General features: G+C 45.4%; 3 protein-coding genes across 3 annotated transcripts; 1 reads left to right on the plus strand and 2 right to left on the minus strand.

Annotated features, from left to right (window-relative positions):
- Positions 1 to 6,791: 6,791 nt before the first annotated feature.
- On the minus strand, positions 6,792 to 7,761 carry N7484_006811 (SDR family NAD(P)-dependent oxidoreductase; the record flags this gene model as incomplete). The annotated part of the gene is made up of 3 exons (XM_057117198.1): positions 6,792 to 7,063; positions 7,181 to 7,275; positions 7,481 to 7,761. The coding sequence occupies 3 exons, from the start codon at positions 7,759 to 7,761 to the stop codon at positions 6,792 to 6,794; spliced, it is 648 nt and encodes a 215-aa protein (XP_056970233.1).
- A 1,054-nt stretch (positions 7,762 to 8,815) lies between these two features.
- N7484_006812 (peroxiredoxin) lies at positions 8,816 to 9,785 on the minus strand (the record flags this gene model as incomplete). The annotated part of the gene is made up of 3 exons (XM_057117199.1): positions 8,816 to 9,158; positions 9,234 to 9,557; positions 9,760 to 9,785. 3 exons carry the CDS (start codon positions 9,783 to 9,785, stop codon positions 8,816 to 8,818), a joined length of 693 nt encoding a protein of 230 aa, XP_056970234.1.
- A 953-nt stretch (positions 9,786 to 10,738) lies between these two features.
- Positions 10,739 to 17,467, plus strand: N7484_006813 (uncharacterized protein; the record flags this gene model as incomplete). Its single annotated transcript, XM_057117200.1, has 4 exons — positions 10,739 to 10,762; positions 10,814 to 11,301; positions 11,358 to 12,892; positions 12,975 to 17,467. The coding sequence occupies 4 exons, from the start codon at positions 10,739 to 10,741 to the stop codon at positions 17,465 to 17,467; spliced, it is 6,540 nt and encodes a 2,179-aa protein (XP_056970235.1).
- Positions 17,468 to 18,204: the final 737 nt, after the last annotated feature.

Here is an 18,204-nt window from a genome sequence, read left to right on the forward strand (position 1 = left end):
TAGGTCTATTTTATAGGCGAATACCTACCTAATAGGTAGGATTTGGTGTGTTAGACACGATTTCTATAGAATGGGTCCACACTTGATATAAGCCTAAGAAATAAGGTCTTTCTTAACTAGAATCTATGCTTTCATTTATTCCAGCTTCCTAAATTCTACCTCTATTACTTCTCTGAATTGGACTCGAAATTCGTGTGTTTTAAGGTTATGATAACCTTCTAGAGGTAGTGGAATATCCTTAATATAAGCCTTCTTTAGCTAGCTTATCAGCGCGGCAGAGAACGCCTGGATAAATGGAAATAGGGCAAGATTTGACTTAAAACGTTTAGCGTCATAATCCTTAAAATCCACGTTATATATGCTATTAGAGGCACGTTTCAGGCGGTTATTCACCACGTCTTCTATGGACTCTAAGTTATCTAAATTATAGGTAGGATTATCGTTAAATATTAGATATTCTAACACGTTAAATCGTGAATTATTAACCAGGATCATAGGTCTCATTGCTAATATAGCGGGTCTATCCACCTGGTTTATTTTAGCCGAAAAAGACGGTTCTAGGAGCTGGTTAATTTCGGCCGAAGAAGACGGCTCTAGGGACTGGTTAGGTGATCCCTTTATGGTCTCTGGTGTATATGGAATATCGCCTAAGACCTTATCCTCCTTATCCCCCTTAGAACGCATATCCTGCGTTTCTACTCGTTCTGACGTCACATTTTCTATACTTTCCACTCTCTACTCGTCATCTAGTATATCGAGGTCTGTGATTAGAGAGTTAAATTCTGCCTTATTAAGGTAGTTGATAATAGACCCTAAATCGTTAAAAACCTTATGTTTCTGGCGCTTAATCTGGTTAGTTGGCTTGAAAAAACTGGTCTCGTCGAAAATATAGTCTCTTATACGAATAACCTTATTGCGGGATGGGATCTAAATTCTCTAGATATTTAAAGCCATATATCTAACTAGATAGCTAATTTAGGCTCTTGGACTAACTTTCTGTGATCGTATAGTTAATGGAATACGCATATATGCCTTATACCTATAGACTCGGAGATTAGAAAGAGACGGTTTTGGGTCCATATATCTAGGTGGATTAATCCTAGTCTCTATAAGCGCGTTATATAGAGCTTAGTGGGGCGTTGCCTAATTCAGTCGTCTTATAGGGGTCCGATTCAGTAAATAGACCGCAGAATTCGCCGCTTCAGGCTATAGCGAGCTTAGTAGACCTACTTTAATTAATATGGAGCGGCATAATTCAGCAATTCATGCTCCAGCACGCTTAGAATATCCATTCTGCTCCGGCTGACTAGGTGGCGTATAATGGTGTTGAATTCCGAGTCGTATATAGTTAATTTAGGTAAATTGTGATAAATTCGTGTCACCATCTATATGGAGCACCTTGACCTGAATTCTAAATTGACGCTTTAGAAAGGCAATCTTGGCTCTTAAGTCGTCTGTAATATCCATTTTGCTTAATAAATTTGTCGAAATATGATAACTAGTCACGGGATAATATGCGTGACTAATATATTACACCTAATTATAAGTGCGCTGTATATGGGTGAGATCCTAGTGGATAGCCTTAAATGGGGACGTTCTGGTCGTCATGGGACGCCTTGATATCTGACGTTTTGCCTTGCTAAGCTGATATGTCTTGTAAATATGTGGAAATATCGATGTCTTATCGATCTCGATGCTAGTTATCGAATCCTGGACGTGCTGCACTACTTCCTTACTTATATGACCTAGACGCTTATGGACGAGCTCTATGGTTACCTTAGTTATATAGGGACTAGACGACGTCCCATAGGTAACTAGTTGAATTAGTAAGACGTTTGATTATGCATATATGGTAGTTATATTAGGCTTATGGAGGCTATTAATATAGCAGTTTGATGTAAGAAATGCGTTCTGAAACACGTTCTCTTTATCCCATTTGACTAGTAATATGCCAGTTTGATAATCCACCTTATATAACTAGTTACTAGCTTTACCTTTAAGGTAGCTAGTCTAGTCGTTGAGATACATACCTGCTACATGTGTACGCGAGGCGGAAATGAGGTTGACGTGGAATGATGGGGAATATGCGACGTTATAGAGGTCAAAGCGGCTATTTCCCTTAGTTAGCTGGAACGAGACTAATCTAACACCTAGAACCGGCGTTCTAGTATCTCCGACTTTGACGTATGTGCTCTATTCCACGAAATTAGAGAATAGCGATCTATCGTTATATATATATGTGTTTAACCCTATATCAAAGGCCTAATCTAGATAATTCTGTGGTGCTAAAATGTGGTATGACGTCCAAATTGGGGTCTTTTACGGTTGATTTAACCTAATCTAGTTAAATATAGTTAGTATGCTAACCGCGTTAGTACCTATATTATCCTTTTTGAATTTATCTAAGGCTATCTTAAATGGTAAGCTCTTACTAGCTACTCTCTTAAAGCGTGAATCCACGTCTTTATCCTATGTTTAATTCGCTGGTCTCTTTAATGGATTAAGGTAGGCGTAGTCCTAGAATCGGTGATTTCCGTCATTTAGCATATTCTAATAGGGATAGCGAGGTGTCCGTTTAGTCGATTTGCCTGGTTTAGACTATTCTGCCTGGTCTAGAATATCCTGGAACGTGGCATATAACTGGCGGAATGAGGTCGTCTTGGGTTTTTTAATATCAAGATTCTAGCTGAAACTTAGATAAAGTTCGTTAAAATCCACTTGAATATTTTTCTTGATCTTTGATATAACCTCGTTATAGGTTTAGTTATGCCATAATGGGGTAATATTATGCACGGCGTCCATGAAGTCTAGAGGTGCATAATCCATCGTCTATATAATAGTAATTCCCTCTATAATACCTTTATGATATATTATCTACACCTAGATGACCTAATCCTTAATTTTCTGACCCTAAGATGGGCCCTAGATTATCTTCCTCCACCGTTTTTCGACTATTCTCTAGTGTAAGACGTCTCGCTGATTATATAGGAGATATAATGCTCGTAGCATCTTAAATCTAGTTATTTTATTAATTAAAAACTCCTTTATCAACCTATTGATCGTAGATTATAGGGCAATTTCCACTTTTCGAATTCTCTCTAACACGTCTTTAACCTCTAGACGACGTTTGACTTATCTATTATATAATGCATCGTCCACGTTGATATCCGTGATATCTGGTACCCTAGGTAACGTTGCTTGAGGTGCATTCTGTTCTAGATTGATATAATCCCATATAGTTTGCTGCTTAGCGAGACACTTAATTTAGGTATACTAGAGTTACTAGGTGGTAGGACCCGTTAGGATCATATCTGTGGATGTAGATATGGTGGAAGTAAGGTCAAAATGAGGTCAAAGTGAGAGATATATGAGAGATAAGTGAGGCTTGAAAGATAGGACGTGATTCTTGGGGACTTAGAGATTCGTATGGAGGATTCTGAGGATTCTGGACGTTCTGGAACGTTCGAGGATATGCAAATTGTCGAATTCTGAGCTTGACGAGCTCAATTTTGGCGAATATGGAGATAAGGTAGAAGAATATGATAGACAATATTGTGGGGTAGGCCCACAAGATCAGTCCGAGCTCCACCCGAGCTCCACCAGGTGGGATATTAGAATTCAACGTTGAATTCTCCACGGAATATGGAATAGAAAAAAAATATATGAAGAAGGAAGAATTCTCCACACGAAAATGGGGTATATATAGCAGGATATTGCCGGAATTTTCCAGCAAACTTGCAGAATTTTCACCCATAAATAACAAACATAAACAACAAACACACAATTTATGTGTTTGTATAATATAAACAACAAATAACAAACAACAAACACATAAACACGTATAGATACGTGTAGGTAACACACACGTGACACGTGTGGACAGAGAACACAAATTCTGACTTAGAATTGCGTCAAAAATGGTGAAATGTGAAAATATCACAATTCAGAGGTAATTCTATGAGGCTCTAGCTAACTAGTAGGCTCAACAGAATAGAATATGAGATATCTCTAGACTAGAGACTATCTCTGAATAACCCACACGTACAGCTACGTGTGGTCAAAACGACCTAAATCGTGTCTATCTGAGGTTGGTAGGGTAATTGGTTACCAATCTCAGGAAAAAACGACACGAATAGCGTCAAAATATGAGGATATTGTTGTGCTTAGAGAGGGCACACCGGGCTCATAACTGTCTGAGATTGGCAGGGCAACTGGTTACCAATCTCAGGGAATTAGATCAGATGAACAAGGCAATGTGGTCAAGCTGAGCTAATTCAGGGTCTTCTCAGGAAATTCTCAGGATAGAAAATGGAGAAGAAATTGGCATGAGATTTAAACTATTCTGCCGAAATACGAGAACTAAATACCTGAGATTTAGAGTAGAAATCAAACAGAACAAACAAATCAAGTAAAATATCACATGATATGACATAAACGAAATAGCGGAGAATTCCGGTAAAAAAGTGCGAACTCAGAGAACACGTAAGGACTCCATTCTCTGACACTAACCTATATTTCTATAGAACTCTTACCTAAACTAGTTAAAATAGAGCTTATAAGCTTATATATAAGGTTAATACCTTATAATATAGCTTATTCTTTATTTAAATTATATATAAGGGGTGGTTAGGGCGAAGACCTAGATATATGGTTAGTAAGGTAGTGAAGCTACACGTTCTACATATATATATCTCCCCCATCAGCATAGCAAATCAACCACTTTAAAAATTACTACTTTATACCATATCTAGCTACCCTAAATATAGGATAAACTAGGGTATTAGGGTATAATAAGCTTATATTAAGCTATATTACACATAATTACAATATATATAGTAGAATATAGGAGGAAAAGTGGTTGCTATATATATACAGACCAGAACAGATTGTAATATAAAAAGGCTTGGCAAAGATTATGCTAAATCAGGCCAAAATCAGGCCAGAATCAGGCCAAATCAGGCATTAATTGTGGCCTTATGGGCCTATGGGCCCCCATCTGGGCCCCCATATATGTCACGGCGTGACCTCTGGGAGCATTCAGAAGCTAAACCGCTGCGCTATCAGCAAAAGACTAGTATGTAAAGCCAAAGCTTTACACTGCTCTCGCATATATATACCTTAATCTATAGGCAGAACTCAGGCAGAACGGTTGTACGCATACACACCGTGACAATATAGGGGCATGGATTTTATGGGGTGGGGTGGGCCCTGAAATTTTGAAATGGGGGCCATTTGCCAAAGCCTAGTTAAATAGGTGCTTTTTAGGGGTGGATTAGGTATGATTAGGTAGCGTCTCGGCCTATCCTAGTATCATGCCCTATAACGAGGTTACGCTGTAATAGATAAAGTAGCTCTATATATAATAGAGGAAGGAGTATTAGAACTCCCTAAAGAATATAAGGAGTTCTAGGATATATTTATATTACTACCTATTAGTTAGCTACTAGAGTATAGACTATATAACTATAAGATTATGTCAGAGAATGGAGTCCTTACGTGTTCTCTGAGTTCGCACTTTTTTACCGGAATTCTCCGCTATTTCATTTATGTCATATCATGTGATATTTTACTTGATTTGTTTGTTCTGTTTGATTTCTTCTCTAAATCTCAGGTATTTAGTTCTCGTATTTCGGCAGAATAGTTTGAATCTCATGCCAATTTCTTCTCCACTTTCTATCCTGAGAATTTCCTGAGAAGACCCTGAATTAGCTTAGCTTGACCACATTGCCTTGTTCATCTGATCTAATTCCCTGAGATTGGTAACCAGTTGCCCTGCCAATCTCAGACAGATTAAGATTATAGAGGGTAAGAAACTAACCTATATACTAATCTACTAACTATTAGAAAAAGAATCCTAGACCCTAAAGAAGTATATTAAGACTAATCTTAGAAAGAAATATATCTAATACTCTATATTATTAATAGGATACCTTATCCTATTTATACTAAAAAAAGATAAAAGTCTATAATTATATATTAACTACTAATAATTAAAATATAGGCGCAAGATTAGGTAATTAAAATTAGGAAAACGTAACTTTATATTCTATCATTAGTGTTTTATGGTCTCCAATGTTTTAAATAAGTCCCCCATTGTCGATAAAAATGTACTAAAAGAGGAAGAAAGCTAAGTGCGATCTTGAGCGCCTCATTTCGTTTGTTCTCGTGATCGTAAACCAGATTGGTTAAATGGCGGCATAGGCGCATATGTAGACTTGACGGGATATTAGAAAGTCATTAGGACTGATTCGGCTTACGGTAGAGACAATCCCATAGATATCCCCATCCCCGTCGCCGTACTTATGGAACGCGGCCCATGTCTCTTGCATATCTCCATTTTGAACGGCTGAATCTGCTTCCGAACCTGACTCCTCCTGTGATAAAATTTGCACGTTGCTAAAGGACCCAGAAACAACTGTTGATGTCCTTTGCAGAGATAGCAAAAAACGAATTCTCGATGCTATGGGAGACTCTTCTTTTACTGGTAGGATGGTATGAGTTGTAGAGTTCAAGATGTTCTCAATGATCGAACTTTGAGCCTCGGCAAGTATGGACCAAGCATGCGACTGTGGACATTCCCGAGGGTATGGAGAAGTGGGAAGAAGCGCCGCCTGTTGCGAACCCTTTAGAACGTTCATTGAGCTTAAGTCCGCAAATCCGTCTTCGACAATGTAGTTCAAATAAAAATCTCATATTTGCAAGATACAAGTTTAAAATTGCCTATAACATGGACCTGTGCATAGCTTCACATGGTGAAAGCCCTGGAAAAAACGAAACGAAACGAAACGAGATTAACCAGTCATAGCGGTCCAGCCGTTGTCAGCCGCAATACAAGTTCCGTTCACAATGCCGAATCCCTTACGACCAGCCAGATGCAAAGAAAACTCAGTAGCTTCCTCCAGCTCGCAAAGAGGAATCTTAAGCGCTTGTATAACGGCAGTGGCTCTCTTCATACCCTCCATATTGAAGCTCGACGCCATTGCATCAGAAATGTTGGTCTGCATACCACCCATCATCAAAGCATTGCAGCGAATACCCTTGTCGCCATAGAAGGCGGCAGTATCTTGGTCAGGCTAACGAGACCATGCTTGCTGGCAGTATAAGCCGCGCCTGAGGACAAAGAAAATACTGATTAGAGATGTCCCACCACAGTCAAGAAAAGGGAAAGAAATCAACATACCAGCAGCACCGCCCGCCTTTCCAGCGACGGAAACAATATTGATAATTCGACCCTCGGGCTTCTCTTGCTCCAGCATGTTGCGAAGAGCCAGCTTACTTAACAAAAATGGAGCAATAAGGTTGATAGCAATGACCCGATCCCAAAGCTCGGGATCAAGCTCTGCAACGGCATTGAATTTATCCATAATACCAGCATTGTTAATGTTAGGTCAGGTGACCGCAACAACCGTATCCTCTCTCTCTAGATAGACTCAGACTCTCTCTTCTCCATACCACACAATTATATCATTCTGATACGCACGTTACATCTCGCACGTTCGTAGAGTTAACAAGAACATCAATCTTGCCAATCTGCTCAAATAGACTCTCCACTTCACTTTGGCTGGTGATATCTGTCTTGATGGCCTTGAAAGGTCCCATAGGCGACAGCTCCGTCGAAGTCTGCTGCAGACGCTCTTCATTGACATCGCAAATCACCATATTGGCGCCAGCTTGGAGATATTTGGTGGCAATGGCTTTTCCAAGACCACCGGCACCACCGGTAACGAGACATGTCTTGCCGACGAGGATTTGGTCTGTCATTTTAAAATATTGATGGTTGTTGGAAAAGAGGGGGTGGATCGTTGGCGCGGTCTGGATTTTAAGTAAGTGGTACTTGGTGGTGACGGAAGACAACGTATCCGTATTCCGTTGTTATTAGCTCTGTTCTTATCCACTGTGAGGTCCGCATTTTGCGGGTCAGCTGGTGAGTCTCCGAGAGGAGAAGATGTCGAACCACCCCCTGGAGAGTGTGGCTGCCGAGCCGTAATGCCGTATGCCACCCGTCACGGATGCTAACCCCGAATGTGTTACAATGGATTGAATGATTTACTAGAAGATTCAATGCGTTGATTGAAAGAAAAAAGTCATTGCTCAAATCATAGACCGCAAAGTCCAATCCATTTTCGTTAACATTCAAGCAGGTCTCTTGTTATCCACGATCTACATATGCAAGCCGTTTGTATTCCAACAATGTTGATTCGCTGAAATTTGCGTATTCAGCATTACATAATACGAGGTGGGGCTTCTCTCGGCTGCTTAATTTCCAGGGTAAATGTCAGCATGGCTCAGCCATGGCAAGAACCTTGGAATTGATATTGGGTGCTTTAGATCTTGCTGGGTAGGTAATTAGTGGTAATCATTGCAGCTTCCAAGATTATGGACTAGCTTCACTTCTCATTTCTTATTTCATTATTTGATCTTCTATATAAATAACTCGGAGCCACATAAACAGATCCTAGACCATAATCGTACAATATAGTTGCGCAACTTGGAACTATCTATATCGCGCTTGGCCTATGAGGCGTCCCGTTGAGCGGTTCGATCCATCTGAGGGCCTATTTTACGATTCTAATGTTATCCTTTCCCATAGCTCGTTATTCACTATTGTCGTCAATAGGTTCTTGCCCAGAGTATGGAGCGTAAACTGAGATAAATTAGCGCATTTCGCAGTTCTTTGCCGAGATCGAAGTCCTCAAAACGTAGAGATTATAAATGCATAAAAAAACTCCTGTAGAAGCTCACATCCCTCTACCAACTTTTCTCGATCAGCTGGGTAAACAAGCATAAGATTGTTTATTCTTAAATTGAATTGACGTTATGAACGAGGGAGAATATCATCTTTCGCCAAAGGGGTGAACCGCAGGTACGGTTTGACCACTTGCATATCTGGGAACCGGGCCTTGGCATCCTCATCTCCAATACTGACAGGGACGACTACATTGTCACCGGGCTGCCAGTTGACGGGAGTATTGATGCAATATTTGTCGGTAGCGAGTAAAGAGTCAATCACGCGCAGCATTTCGGCCGTATTACGACCCGTGGAGGCGGGATAGGACTGGATCAGGCGGATGACCTTATTGGGATCGATGATGAAGACGGAACGGATGGTGTAGGCAATTCCTCTGGCGTCCACATTGGTGGTATCTTGGTAATCCAACCTGTTCACATGTGTGGATCAGTGCCTGGAATGCCTAGGTGGGAGCGCGAAAGGGAAATGAGAAAGGAAGCCTTACATGTCATAGGTAAAGGCGATCTGGCGATCCTTATCACCGATGACGGGAAAGCTCAAGGGACATCCCGCGATCTCAGTAATGTCGTTGATCCAGCCATCGTGTGACTCGATGGAGTTGGCTGAGAGTCCAATAAGCTTGACATGGCGCTTGGTGAACTCGGGTTCGTGCTTGGCCAGCGCAGCCAGCTCGGTTGTGCAGATCGGGGTGTAATCCTCCGGGTGGGAGAAGAGGATCACCCAGTCGTTGCCCACCCACTCGTGGAAGTCGATGGGGCCTATAGTGGTTTCCGCTTGAAAGTTGGGGGCAATTGACCCCAAACGGAGACTAGTAGACGGCACAGGAGTTAGTTGAAACTTCGGGAGTAAGATGGCGATATTGAAAAGACGTCAATCAAAGTACCGAATAAGGACAGGACACCTAATGAGGGCAAAAAACCATGTGTCTAGGAGGGAAGGGGGTGAAGCGGCAGGAGAGACAAAGTGGCGGAAGGGAGGGGTTAAGGCAATAGAAGTTCCATAACACTTACGGGGTGGCCCTCGTCTCTCCTGACATTGTGAAGACGGCGACGACTGTGCTCGATCTATCAGAAGAAGACACTTAAAGTGAAAGGAAGAGGCGAAGATAAACCTATAATCCGGGCGACCAATTTAAGATATAGATATTGGCGGAAGGGAGATGGAGATCACTCGGATGGCGGATGGAGGGAGTTTTAAGCTGGCCGGTTCCAGATTCGATCACTGGTATTCCTTGCCCTTCATTTCCCCCACCTCAAATCGCTGTCACAAGCAGCCGGCAAGGTGGATACTGCCGCACCGTTCGAGCCCTTTGTCGAATTGCATTTTCTTAGCCTTGTCCCTTCGTCGTGGAGAAGTGTAAAGATTCCGGGGCAAAACTCGCCAAGAGGACCGATCACGTTGCGACCGAGCTCTACTCTACGTTTGTCATTTCGCGGGGATTACTGTGCGTCCAATGTCCATTCGGTGGCGCCTCAAAAAGCGGACAGGAAGAGGAAAGAAAACCGGTTTTTCGAATGGTAGTTGTGCCGTTTTTCGGGTGCTTTTCTTTTCACTCTTTCCCCTACAGGCAACTATGCATACTTGAATCTCTAAGCATCATAACTGGACGGATTGTCTCCATTTACTCTCTCTCCATTTTTATCTGTTCTTTTGTTGCTTTTACGCTTAACTGCGAGAGGACCTCTCTGGAATCTCGGCGGAAACCACGACGACCATGACACCGACCGGCAGTTGATCCTCCTACCCGATTCTCAACCCTCTCTTTCCCCCTTTGGATACGAACAGGCTCCAAAGCCTCCAGGCCCGATGGATAGACTGAATTGCCTGGTGGACTATACTTGGGATGAGTCGAGGCAATATCGCTCAAGTTATGGCGTATGGTGGGTGAACCAATTCCCCGTGCCTAGACGCAATGGAAAATTAATGCTGAAGCGACTCTTAGGCACGTTTTTGGTATCAAGCACCTCGACCGCGCCATTTGTTCAGATCATGCTCACACCGCTCGCCCCCGAAGTGCCTCCTCTCTAGTCGACTTGAGCCGCACATCTGCCCCATGTGGTCCAGGGGGGGGACGGCGACGTCGGGGATCAGGGCAGAGGGTCAGAGGGAACGATCGAAGTGGTGGCGCGCCTTGGTGAAAATCTGGCCCAAGGAGAAATAATGCAAGAGGAGTATCAGATGCTGGCATCAGTTGACGTTGCTCACCGCAAGTATCTTCTGCGGCCCGTGGAGATGCAGCGCTTACCTAACCTCGATGCCGACCGCACACCACCGCTCCTGGTCTGCATCTACGAAAGTCCCGGTCCCAATGATCTTCTGCGCTACGTCGATTGCGGCGCGACCTGGTATCACATCCGCCCTGAGGAAGATGTGAGTTACGAGACCAGTGATGTTGGCTCGCGTCGATCCGATCAGGACGAGCTCATGCCCTTGCCAACGTTTATGGATTTTGCCATAGGCGCGGCGGAGTGCATCCAAATGCTGCATGACCAGCAGATTGTACATGCGCAGATCCGGGGGAGGCATTCCACTTCGACCAAGAGACCGGCCGCGTGCGCTTGATCCATCTCGGGGCGGGTCTCCAGTCGTATAATACCGCACGAGTGAGCGCTGGCTGGTCAGCCCTTGAGAAACAGAATGATGCCACGGCCCGTATCTCCTATTTGAGCCCCGAGAAATCTTGGCGAACACCGATCCAAGCTGACAATCGCGCCGATATATACTCCCTTGGTATTATGCTTTGGAACGCTCTCGTCCGTGAGACCCCGTTCGGGGGCAAGTCTCCCGAGGAAGCGGTTAGTCAGGAGCTGCCGTCTGTATCGACCTTGCGACCCGACGTGCCGGAGGTCTTTGCACGAATTATCGCCAAGGCGACTGCAAGGAATGTCTCGGAGCGGTACAACTCTGCCCGCGGTCTGCGACATGACCTCGCGGAGGTACGGAAATTACTGGCAGCGGGAGATGCGGCTGTCCTGGAAAGCTGGGAAGTCGCCGGCAAAGATGTTTCTCCGTTCTTCACACTCCCGCGCACGATGGTGGGCCGGACGGCCGAGCAGGGTGCCATCGTGGAGGTCCTAGATCGTACTCAAAGACTGTACCAGGGAGGCAGAGGGCTTCATTTGTCGTCGCTGCCGGAGGACCAGTTTGCAACCTTTACTGTCCTTTCCTCAGCAGGCAATACCCCCGCGGAAGAGGTAGGCCTTAATTTGGGCGATGGATCTCCCAGTTTGAACGGTTCCATGAGCGGGACATCTCCTGGCGTTACACCATCGTATCTAGCCAATACGAGCCGCATGCGTTCCTCCAGAGATTCACTTTCCGCCTCGAGCGAGAGCAGCGAGTCCGACCCTGTTATTCTAGAGAGAAGAGGAGTAGAGAAACTAGAGAATCGATTGTCTACCTCCTCATTTGACAGCACGAGTGGCGAGGGAAGCTCACGGTCTAGTGACAACGCGGGAAGGGTAGCTGCACATGGCATCGCGGCGCCGAAAGGCCTGTGTGAGATTATCAGCATTGAGGGAGGGCCTGGTTTGGGCAAATCTCGGCTGATCACATCAGTTCAGATTGAAGCCCGACAAAGGGGCTTCTTTGCCAGCTCGCGCTTCGATGTCGCAGACAAAGAGCGTATGCGTCCGGTCTTACACTTGTTTTCGAGTCTGTTCCAACAGGCATTCTCGGAAAATATGAATGAGCCCAGTTTCCTGCCAATGTTGCGAAATCACATTGGAGGTACATGGAACACTCTGCACAAGATTTTAGGCCTGCCCAAATTTCTTCTCGGTTACAGCCCTAACTTGTTGGGTCATGTGCCGAACAAGTATGCTCCTACGACTCTCGTATTACCACATCGGCATCCCCCTCCAGAGAATACTGGAACGGAGAGTTCTCAAGAATTTCTTCGGGCCGGATCCTCTACCAAGACTTTGCCTCTTGTACGGACTTTAGTGGGTATCCTGCGGGTCTTCGCGCGATACAAGCTGGTATGTCTTTGCCTGGACGATGTCCACCTGGCAGATGAAGAATCGTTGGAATTTATTGCCCGGATTGTGTCGGCTCGAATCAGAATAGTGGTGATAATGGCATACCGACCAGAAAATGCTTGCTCGGACCTTATGAAGCGGATCCTTCCATTTAACAATGAAGGTAAATCACCCGCAGTTATCCTTTAATTTGATCGTTCTGCCAGTGCGGTCTGTCATGTAATGAATGATGCTTACCAATATAGGAATTTTGGCAGGAAGAGATGTAGATCTTACCACCATCTCACTCACACCGCTCAGTGAAGACTACGTGATGCAATATGTAGCGAAAACCTTGTCTTTGTCTGTCCCCGTCATCTGGCCTCTGGGGGCATTCATTCAATCAAGGACTGGTGGAAATCCCTTCTACGTCCGTGAAATATTGAATGATTGTCACGAACACGGATTCATCTGCTATGATTTCCAGGAGGGGCTCTGGTCGTTTGATCTTAGCCGCATCTCGGAGCATTTCGAGGTGGACAACTACAGCGCCGCCGCATTCGATGATTTCTTAGCCAGGCGCCTGAGCAGCCTTTCGCCTGTCTGCAAGTCTATCCTGGCCTGGGCATCCGTTTTAGGCATGACCTTCTCATTTAAGTTGGTCCAAAGGCTTCTCAACAACGATCAGATGGCTTCCGAACCTGGCTTGCCTGAGCGAGAAGTGATTCAAGGTCTGCAGGCGATCATCCAAGCCTACGTTATTGTGCCCACAGAGGATCATGACGTCTTTTGCTTTTCATATAGTCATTACATGCATATCGCAGCGTCATTCCACACGAGAGACAAGGATCGTGTGAACCTGATAAAAGCACAAGTGCTGTTTCAGTATCATTCACAGGACGACAAATATCGCAGCATGTTGGCATCGGCTATCATCGAATCCGCACCGATCATCAATAGCTATGTGCAAATAAGAAAGCCTTTCAGACACTTCATGTTCGAGTATGCGAACGCTGCAAGTGAGACTGGATTACGATCGACCGCTATCAATTCGTACGCAAGCTGCATCATACTGCTCCAAGAGGACATGTGGAACGACGAGAATGTGGATGTGAGCTACGGCGAGACGCTACAAATATTTACATCCGCTGCCGAATGCTACCTTTACCAAGGACGTCATGAAGAAGCTAGTCAGCTGCTGCATGCTATCCTTTCTAATGCCCGTAATCCAGTGGACAAGGCTCCTGCCTGGATCTTGCAATCGCGTATGCTTGCACAATTGGGCAATTCGACTGCTGCTTTTCATGCCATAACAGAATGCCTCATGGCTCTAGACATCACGATTGATGAAAATCCAAGCTTTTTTAAATGTGACAAAGAGCTTAGACGGCTATGCGAGGCCGTTTCTGCTGTTCAGACTGAAACCATTGCTGAGACGGCCCCTCTTGAGCATCCCACCTTGGCTGCTGCAGGAGCGGTTCTTCTGGAGGCCACTAGCGCGGCTTTCTGGTCAGACACGCTAACCTTCTACCACATGACGCTTGTCATGGTTGATGCCTATCTTTCGCGTGGTCCTTTTCCGCAGGCGGGCATGGGGCTCATGCAGTTGGCTGTGGTAGCAATTACTCGAGACAACGCGCCAACCTTCGCAAGGCATTGTGGGGAACTTGCCCTGGCACTGATTGAACAGTCAAAAGATCCACATACTATAGGTCGTGGCATCGCTCTATACTCCTCCTTTGTCGGTCATATTCAACATCCTGTCCAGTCTTCAATCTCGCAATTGGAAAGAGCTGTGGATTCTTCTATTCGCGCCGGTGACCGAATTGCCACCATTCTGAACTTCGGGTTCTTGGCTACCATGAAGTTTTTTGCTTCTGAAGACTTGGCCGAGCTGGAGGCCTTTTGCATCTACAGCTGTCAAGACATTCCCAACTGGCAGACGGATACGGCCGGCGGTACGATCCTCATCACAATTCGCCAGCTCAGTCGTGCTTTGCAAGGCAAAACATATACGCATGACTCGTTCAGGGTAATGAGTGACAAAGAACACAGTTCGGTCGAATATAAGTCTTGGCTAGTAAGAACAATCAAAAATAGCGACCGGCCGCTGATGCTCTATGAGAGCATGGAAATCGCTCCGTTATTTCTGTACGGCCACTTCCAGCGAGCGGTAGCACTGGGGAACTCTTGTCTCAAGAAAATCAACGCCATATGGTCCGCACGAAAAACGCGGTTTCTCATGTTCTTTCATTGCCTTTCTCTGGCTGGATGCGTGTGGATCCGAAAGCAGCAACAACTCGATGTCGCATACCGTGCATGCTCCCCCCAGCTGGCGTCCGATTTAAATGGGCGATCTTTCGAGGCGGGTTTCGAGGAAGAAATGACAGGCATGGCAAGGATGTTACGATATTTTAAACGCAAGATTGAACAGTGGCAGGTTATCGCAGACGTGAATTATCTGGCATGGACTAAACTTCTGGGCGCTCAGATCGCCGAGATGGAGCATGATCAAAACGCTGCTCTTTGTTTCTATCAAGAGGCAATAGACCACGCTTCGATGCATGACTTTGGGTTCGAAGAAGCCCTTGGCCACCATCTACTAGCCGGGCATCTGATGCGTGAAGGCTCTTCCCGACTAGGCACACTGGCTCTGAAGGAAGCAGTTGGTCTCTACCGACAGATCGGGGCTACGGGGGTGGCTGATCACGTCCTTCATTCCCATGATCTAGAACAGCCGACATGGAAAATCGCACGAGACGCCGCTACTCAAACTGAACCAGACGACAATATTACACGGATTCATCCTCAACCATCCGAACTTGGAAACGACGAGACACGGAGCACAGGAGGGTCCGTGGCAGAGCGTGTCCTTCATATTTTAGATCTCACCTCCATCCTTGAAGGATCACAAGTGATATCAAGCGTTCTCAGGGTTGATGAGTTGCTTCGGACGATGTGCAAAATCGTCATGCAGAGCTGCCATGGCGTTGCTACAATGGCAGCCATCATTACCAAGGAGGACTTGACAATTGGGTGGGCCGTGGCAGCCAGTGGCGACGCAGCTGGTATCATAAAGTTACATGATCCTCCGACATCGGTTGAAAACTCCCGCCTTGTCGCGGAAAGCATCGTGAATTATTGCATTCGCTTTCGCGAGGCAGTGTACATACCGGACGTCTTGGAGGATCCGCGATTCAGCTACGTTAGCGAACCGTGGGCGATTCAGAATACCGTTAATAAATCGGTCATGGCATTGCCCATTCATCATGGGGGCGAGGAGAACGAGCCCATTGCGCTTCTTTATCTGGAGGGTCCGCCCAACGCCTTCTCATATCGCAACCGCGTTGTTCTGCAGTTGCTCGTCGTCCAACTCGGAATAAGCTATTCCAATGCACTGACCGTCAGGGAAGTGGAACGAGTTTCCGTAATCAACCAATCCATGGTAGACGCTCAGAAGAAGGCATTAGCGGAAGCGATGGAGGCCGAGCAAAAAGCGAAGACTGCTACGGCGGAGGCTCTGCGTCATGCCCAGCTAGCCGAAGAGGCCACCAAGGCTAAAGGCATATTTCTCGCCAATATGTCCCATGAGTTACGAACGCCACTCAACGGGGTTATTGGGAATTCAGAGCTTTTGCTCAGCTGTCCACTATCGGGAGAGCAATATGAAATGGCAGATTCGATTCGCATATCAGCGAACCTCCTACTCACCGTGATCAATGACATCCTCGACTTCTCCAAGATTGGAGAAAATAAGGTGCAGCTGCATATTCTCCCATTTTATGTCGACAAACTCGTCAAGGAAGTCGTTAGCTCAATGCCGGTCGGCTTTGGAAACAGGCGACGACTCAACAATGTCCGCATTATACAGGATGTCAACCCACCCCAAACCCACGTATATGGCGATCCCGCTCGGTTACAGCAGATTTTGGGCAACTTACTCAGTAACAGCCTGAAGTTTACCGAGACAGGGACCATCACAATAGGATCCAGGGCAGACGATGAAACTGAGGACTCTGTTCGTCTTTCTTTCTGGGTGACGGATACGGGTATTGGCATCCCAGCGCATATCATACAACACCTGTTTAAGCCGTTTACTCAAGCTGATGCTAGCACCGCGCGCCGTTTCGGAGGCAGTGGTTTAGGCCTTAGTATTTGTAAATCTCTTGTGGATCTGATGGGAGGCACCATCGAGCTTAAGAGCGTCGATAAAGTTGGTACGAGTGTCTCTTTCTCAATCATAGTGCCGAAGGTCAATTCCGGCGGCTCAGGGCCTCTTACTCCATCAACGCCCCCTGGCAAGTCAATGGGCTTGCTCGACAAAGCAGCCCCGACTCACATTGATCTGTCCCAGATCCCCCTCTCCGACCTCCGCGTCTGCATCGCGGAGGACAATCTTATCAATCAGAAAATCACGATCCAGTTTCTCAAGAAACTAGGTTTTACCCGAGTGGATGCCTACGACAACGGCCTTGAAGCCGTGGAGGGCATCCAGAAGAAAGCTAGTGCAGACCAACCATATCACATGATCCTGATGGATGTTCAGATGCCTGTCATGGACGGGTATGTTGCCACTCGTCGTCTGCGCAGTGATTCGATGGATGCTGTGCGGCGTATCCTGGTTATTGCTCTCACAGCCTCGGCAATTCAGGGCGACCGAGAGAAGTGTCTTGATTCAGGAATGAATGATTACCTGGCGAAACCGGTCATGTTAGCGGCTTTGAAAGAAAAGGTTGATCAATACCTACAGATCAAATAATCTGGTCTGTTCTTCATACGTGGAGGGATGACCGATCTGTACGTTCGCTTGCGGGTCGCTATGTGTGTGCAATTTATTTATCCCGACCACTCGCCTAAGTTGATTTACCATTAGACCAACATGTGAACATGTAGGGTGTATTACTTCCTAGATGAATTTGGAGTCTAGCCTATCGTGGCTTCACATTGGCGCATCGTTTTATCAGGAAATAGCCTTTGCGCTCGGGAAAAAGAGAGAATTTCCAGGCCACAACCATCTTGAGGCTGATTGTTGAAGGCTATTTACACTATTTACGAAGGTATACAAAAGCTCAGCCCCCACTAGTTTTCTGAATGAGGTTTAGAACCTCCCGCTCTTACCTTATTGTTTTATAGGCAATTCAATGAATAAGAAAAACCCGGAATTTACGGTGGTTAGTATGAAAGATTCCAACGTCGATTCGATCTGGCGAGTGTAGAAATCATAGGGATTGCTAAATTTATAATTTTCGGTCCCAATTTCTGACTAGAGTGCGCAATTCTCAGACGGCGACTTCTTTTGCTTTATTATGTGATTAGGGTTTGAAAGATCATCTCTATGTATTTCCGACATGGAAGGCGATGTCGGGGCGCGACTGTATAATTATCCTCATCACCAATTGAAACATATGGAATATCCATGGATCGCTCTATTATATCCCGGGGCCGCATTATGTACCTCGTATTTCATCAATTCTGCGGAACTTTTTCACCGCTCTT

This window comes from Penicillium longicatenatum (assembly GCF_028827895.1).
Source record: "Penicillium longicatenatum strain IBT 33135 chromosome Unknown contig_4_segment0_segment0, whole genome shotgun sequence".
Classification (NCBI taxonomy): domain Eukaryota; kingdom Fungi; phylum Ascomycota; class Eurotiomycetes; order Eurotiales; family Aspergillaceae; genus Penicillium; species Penicillium longicatenatum.